The 6,608-nt window shown below is 40.5% G+C and overlaps 1 protein-coding gene across 4 annotated transcripts; it reads right to left on the reverse strand.

The window, feature by feature from the left end:
* Positions 1 to 287: 287 nt before the first annotated feature.
* Positions 288 to 6,252, reverse strand: LOC135638500 (protein WEAK CHLOROPLAST MOVEMENT UNDER BLUE LIGHT 1-like). 4 transcript variants are annotated; one of them, XM_065151625.1, is made up of 4 exons: positions 6,012 to 6,252; positions 3,054 to 3,561; positions 2,644 to 2,969; positions 288 to 2,314 (listed from the first exon to the last, which is right to left on the reverse strand). In XM_065151625.1, the coding sequence occupies exons 2-4, from the start codon at positions 3,517 to 3,519 to the stop codon at positions 482 to 484; spliced, it is 2,625 nt and encodes an 874-aa protein (XP_065007697.1). In that variant the 5' UTR covers positions 3,520 to 3,561; positions 6,012 to 6,252; the 3' UTR covers positions 288 to 481. The 4 variants fall into 4 exon arrangements, with proteins under 4 accessions (XP_065007697.1, XP_065007699.1, XP_065007698.1 ...); XM_065151627.1 differs by having other exon boundaries at positions 2,644 to 3,264; positions 3,369 to 3,561; positions 6,012 to 6,251; XM_065151626.1 differs by having other exon boundaries at positions 2,644 to 3,271; positions 3,369 to 3,561; positions 6,012 to 6,251.
* Positions 6,253 to 6,608: the final 356 nt, after the last annotated feature.

Genomic DNA, 6,608 nt, shown 5'->3' on the forward strand with positions numbered 1-6,608 from the left:
GAGTGATTCACAGCCGTTCCCCCTCAGTCCTGATGCCTCCTACAAACTGAAGAAATGATAGGATCCAACAGGAGTTTGCGCGGGGAAAACACCGCCAAAGGCCGCCCTATTTGTGCCCCTTTGGATCAAGACATGTTGCAATCACATCCCAAACAAACCCACCCTTTTCCCATGTACGATGTTTTCACGTATATAAACGCAAGTACGTATAAGCGTATGCGTGGATGTATATAATACGTATGCGTGTATACATCCAGTAATAATTAAGCCGTGGCTCTACACACTGCTCATTTATAACCTGTAATACTCGATCATCAAAAAGAGTACACATTTTGACTTAGTTTGCACAAATCGATCTCGAGCTTCTCCACCAAAAGACTGCTCATTTAGAAGTTCTCACACATCTATATTTGCAGAGAAAAGGAGTTCCAGGTACAACAAAGACATCTTCACACTGGCAATCATACACCATGCACGCTCATTACTTCACAGGTTGAGGCTTCTTCCTGGCCAAGAACAGAACAATCCGTGGGAAGAGTGGTTTCTTCTTCTTCGTCTTGTTCCTAGCAGGTGCATCATGTTCTGCATTTTCTGGTTCAGGATGGACATGAACATCGGTTGCTTCCTTGCTACTGCTTTTTGGTTCACTACTCTGCTCAAAACTCCTCAGTGGAGGATTTATGGTACCTTTAGCTGCATCTGTAGCTCTTCTGCGCTGTTTGAGTTCGGCTCTCCATTTCCTCAACTCCTGTTCCGCACCCAATTTTCCTTCTTTCGCCTTCTCAGCTTTCTCAATAGCAACTCTCAGGGCTTGCTTGCACTGATCCATCTCCCTGTACGTTTGCTCCAGTCTCTCTATGCTACTTCGCTCTGATTTCTTGGCCACTTCAATTTGCGCCAGGGCAGCTGCAACCCTCTCGAGCGCAAGCTCCTCTGCTTCATGGGCTGTTTTGCAAAGAGTTGAGTACTCATCTAATGGAAGGGTCACACCCGCAGGGGAGTCCGCGCCCCCCATGCCTGCAGCCTGCTCACTCTCTTGCAATGCCTTAACTCGTGCCATTGCCAGCTTCTCTGATGCTTTGGCAGCCTCTGTTTCCTTAAGAACCGCATGCAATTTGATCTGTGTGGTGCTTGAAGCAGCTTTTGCTTGCTCCGCTTCCTCCTTGGCCCTTCGTAGTTCATCTCGTGCCATCTGAGCAACTGATTTAGCTTGATCTGCCTCCTGAGCTGCTTGTTGCATTAATTTGGGAAGCTCCACCATCTTCTCTCTAGCTTCTTTTTCCTTCATCCGGACCACTTCCAGTTCTTGTCTTGTTCTATCAAGCTCAGCTTCAAGAGAAGAAACTGCTATGGATGCCATGCCTTCCATCTGTTTTAAGGTGGAAAGTGCTGCTTTCTCTGCATCAAGCTCAGTCTTGAGGGATGAAGCTGCGACACTAAGACAGTTAACCTCATCTTTGGCTTTCTCAATACTAGCCTTCACTTCTTCAAGCGCCTTTCTGGTTGAATCTATTGCTTGAATGGAGCTCGTAGTTCCCTTTGTTTCTTCCACATCATCTGGTATTTTCTCATTGTCGGTGCTCTCAGATTCTTGCTTCAGTTTTGCCTTCATATATGCCTCTAACTCAGCCTTGAAAGTCTGCAGCAAAGTGCAAGATGCATCTAGCTTCAGTTTAAGATCTTTTGTCAATGTAAGCTGCTGATTAAGCTGTTGCACCTCCTCTTCGGCCTGCTTCAATTCCTTTGCCCACGTAAAGCAATCTTGATCTCTCGCCAAGGCTGCACCAATCCTATGTTCTTCTGCTTCAAGATGTGCAACATGTGCTGATTCCAGTGATTCTTTTTTTGCAATGAGTTCTAGAGTAAGTTCCTCAACTGTCTTCTCAATGTCCTTTGCAGATGAAACTGCCTTCTCAGCCTTCCTCATTGCTATGTCCCTTTCACTGATCAATGAATCATATTCCCTTTGTAAAGCTTGCAAGTCGTCTTTTACTGACTTCAATTCAGCAACTGCTGCTTCATGTCTTTCTTTGGCAACCTCCAGTTGTGTTTTAGCTACAATGCTTGATTCATTGGCAATACCTTGCTCCAATTCCTTGACTCTCAGTTGGGCCAGTTCTGAGTCTTGTTTCGCCTGGGCCTCTTCTTTTCGAGCTCTATCTAGGTTCAGCTTTAGTTCTTCTATGATTCTCTTCATGCTTTCCAACTCCATCAGTACTTGGATTTTAGCCTCTTCCGAGGCTTCTGATTGTCTTTTGCACTCTGGAATTTCTTCTCGAATCTTCTCAAGTTCTGATTGAACATGCTTCTGTTTCTGCAAGGAGACAAAATCCTAAAACTTAGGTGCATCTTGATGTATTCTAAATTTCATTTGCAAAGTTCGATAGAAATGGTCTTGGAACACAACCTTACTAGGAAAAATAGCAAGAGATTCTACATGCTTCTACAAATGTGAAGCTCAGAACAGAAATTGAATCATGAGTTTGTCAATAAATATGAATGTGTCATTTTCATTAGTAAGTAATGCTTCACATTGGACCAAAGAGAAAGATGAAGGCCATTAAGAATGCAATGAACATGAACAAGATTGTAGTCTCATGCATCAAATTTTCACATAATCATCATCTCGGAGAATATTATTACCTCTAAATTATGAGCTTTATGAGCTTTCCAATCAATAATTCCTCCAAACTTGGTCACAACCTCCTTAACAGATTCAATAGGGGCAGCAGTGTCGACAAAGCCTCTGTTTGCATTGTCATCTTTTCTGTGTATAGAAGATTTAGTTGATTCTGGTGTTTTCTTTTGTGTATGTCTAAGAACCTGTATGTGACTGAGGTCAGAAGGCTGCAAAGATGGCCTCCCTTCAGTGTTTCTTGTCTCAGTGGATGCAGAAGAATCATTACTAATCTGAATGGGATCAACTTTGACAAAAGTCTCATTTTCATGCTTTGATATATTTTCCAGCTCTGCTTTTGATGCGTCCAAAGAATGAGATGGTAGATAAGTCACAGTTTCTGGTAACACAACCACAGCATCGTCAGTAGGAGTACCTGATATATTCAAGCTCTCCATAGTATTTGGTTTATTCTTGTCCATTGTTGAAGCATCAGGAATGTCTTGCAGAACTAGTGGTTCAGATTCTTCAACAACTGTCTGTTGCTGGTGATGACTATCAAAATTCTCAGCAATAGCTACATGTTGAGATGTGATATCCAGAAGGTTTTGCTGAACTGATGACACAGAATCCTCGACAGCACCTTCCTGCTTGCTATTTGTGTTGATATATTCACTCATAGGTATATAATTGTCTAATGGCGAAGGATCTGAAAGATATTGCTCATTTTTTGTCTCAAAAGCATGCATACCTTTTCCCTGCAAGCAACTATTGTCAGAATTCTTTTCAACAACTGTGGAAGTTAGAGATGCTGCAGAAGTTGGAAGACATTCTGTTGAAAAAGACATGGTCGTAGGGGAGAATCCAGATAAATCTGTGCAGGTATCCCTTGTTGCTTCCATTCACAAGTAGGATATATCTGACTCGGCTTCTCTATTCTACATCTGAAACAAATATACAAGTATGAAAGATTTGTTTGATGAAAGTTAGATTCAAGTAGATAGTTTATGTTGCTGTCAAGCACAACTTGTCGATAAATATGCCTATAACCATGTCAAAATGTGACTCATAAAAACAACATCAAATTAGGATGAAACCTACAAGTTTGATGTATGATGTCCACATCATCCACCTTCTGGTCTTAAAATACAACTGTCAGAGTATGCAATAACATACAGTACCTTTTATCTGAGCAATTTTTTTCTACTGTACCAATTGATGAGCAGACTAAAGTGAACTCAAATGCAAGGAACAAAACAAAGAATAAAAGCTATCATAGATCATTTCACAGGTTGTATTTCATGACAGAATACAGAAAAAATTCTTACTAAATTGAACATACCATGATCAGGAGTCCAATGTAATATATTGTTTTATTTACTATTTTTTATCATTTCTGCATCTATTATTCTGATAAGCATAGTTTTTAATTATCATCTTCAGAATCAACAACACTCAGATTCTTTAGCTCGAGTCTCAACCGAAAATTTCACAACAAAAGCCAAGATATCTTTCTGAACAGTCCATAGTCTGAATGCTAACTTTATACAACAATTTACTGGATTGATCACAAAATCCATTTGCATTTTTTTAAAAGTCAGCATAATTCTCTCAAAATATCACATGTAGTTACTATACATTATGTATCATTGAGCACACTAACAGCTAAAATCATGCCCAAAGTTTACTCTTGGGGAAGAAACAATTTCGTGGTTAATTAATTGCTGATCCTAAAATATGAAAACAAAATGAACCAACTCTAAGGCGTGATTAATTTATGTCAAAGTACAAGACTATATTCTGGAACTATCAATCTCCATCATTATATGAGTTTAGTTTAGTTCCATCTTATTTGGCACCAATATATGAGTATCTTCACTTCCATTAATTTTTCGATGATCATGTAATTTACAATACAAGAGCAGTCATTGACTCTCCTGAGCAGAACTCAATGACAAAATCATTTATTCATTTATCAACCTTGAAACTCTGATATGTGATGTCCTCTACATTCCTCATGAAGGACATGATAGCATCAATTACACCTTTCTAACCAGCTAATACCAACTGGAAATTTTGGCTACAGTACTAGAACAATCTAAAGGTGAAAGAAAGAGCGAAGTCATTATAGTCTATTCTTGAAGAAGCCCACCACAATATCTGCATGTAGCCTCTCAGTATAATGCACAGCAAAGTGTTCCAAAGAAGCTATCTAGTATGATGGTTGCCTTCATATTTCTTTCCAAATTTGTAAAGAGATTGCACTCCTAAACATTCAGTTAACACAATGGATGATAAATAGCCTAAAATCAGATCTGTACCACTTTAAATTTGGTACCAAAAGCCAATTGATGAAAGATCAAAAAGTGATAGAACCTAAAGCATGCCCTTGAAATGAAGCAAGTTTACCTTGAGTCTCCCAAAGTATTCATGATAGCTCCTAGAGTAACAGAATAAGTCAGGGTTCAAGGTTTTTCCAACAGATAAAAGACATGATCATTGGGTAGATAATCAAGATAAATTATACGTCATGATCCCTACTGATAAAAGAAGTAACATGTCAAAACTAACATACCATAAGATGTTTCCCTCCCTTAACAACTAGTGATACTTTGGTCAGCTAATTCTTGAAGGATGTTAACGATGATCTAACTGCAAACAAATTATGTGTAATACAGAGAAAAATCGGCTAGACAAAAGATGAAAAGGAGGTACTGCCTCTTTGCTGATGGAAGCACCAAAGATAAGCTCAAACTACTGATACGAATATTCAGCAAGATATGTTCTTGGAATCTGCATCATCCCCAAGCGGTTGCGAAGGTTTTGTGATGAGACCCACTTGATCAACAAAAAAAAAAAAAAATCCAAAAGGGTCCAAACATTGACCATGTCCTAAAAGCAAGAACCCACCAAGAAATAGCCCATTACGCAACAAGATCTTCCCACGATCCCATGAACACGCTCCGAACGAGACATTTTTTGGGTTTAAACCGAAAGAAAAGGCAGAAGGCAATCCTCGAACATGCACTAAAGCTCCCATACATCATCTCCACAAATCGGAGTTCTTCCATCTTCCTACCTAGCCATCTAAGCATCTGAATTCCGAACAACCACTAGAATCCAAAACCTAAACTCCAAAAAGATCAACCATCTTTCATAGCCAAAGTTGACTCAATCCAAACTTCCTAACAACGACAAAGATTTTCATCTGAATTCTAGTAAGGTTTAAAACACCAGTATAATCCAAAATCTGATGCCCTTCTTCGACAACCAAAAGCAACACCTTGACTCAAACTTGCTACCGCACAAGACTAATTCTCATCCAAACCAAAAAGAAGAAGATTAGTACAAGTCAAAAGCCGATCGAAGAGGAGGAAAGAAACAGCATACGTACTCGGATCCTCCCTATCTATCAGGAAGAGACGGTCCAAGCCCACACACACAGCAGAACAAAGAAATCATCCGGACTGGGAGGAGACGGAGTCGGCAAAAAGCAGGCATTCAAGAACAGCGGCGCCAATCACGGGCTAGAGGAGCAGGTGATCCCTCCGGCCCCTCTTCCTCGACCTCTCATCATTCAATTCTCCTCCTACGACTTCCTCCACCTTCCTCTTCGTCGATAGGCAAAACATTCCTGCTTTATTGTCATCACGATAAAATGTCTCTTCATATTCTTTATTTCCTCCTCTCTTTTTTTGTTTTTTTTTATTTTCCGGTGTGTTGACCGCACTCGGTGGGCCCCAAGGAGAGGCCCACTTGGTCTGAGCTGACGACACGGCGCCACCTCACCGCCTGAGCCGCACGAAAGAGGAGATAGCGATCCGCATATACGCTTTGTGCGTTAATGTTTTCCGCCGTACGCGTCAGAGGGGCAATCGATGAACGGATGAGATTTTGGATCCGTAGGATATTTATGCGGACAATCGATGAGACTTGGAGATTGCATAGCAGGGTTTTGGTGTTTATTTGGAACTGGTCATCATGGGGATGT

This window comes from Musa acuminata, chromosome BXJ3-5, assembly GCF_036884655.1.
Source record: "Musa acuminata AAA Group cultivar baxijiao chromosome BXJ3-5, Cavendish_Baxijiao_AAA, whole genome shotgun sequence".
Classification (NCBI taxonomy): Eukaryota; Viridiplantae; Streptophyta; class Magnoliopsida; order Zingiberales; family Musaceae; genus Musa; species Musa acuminata.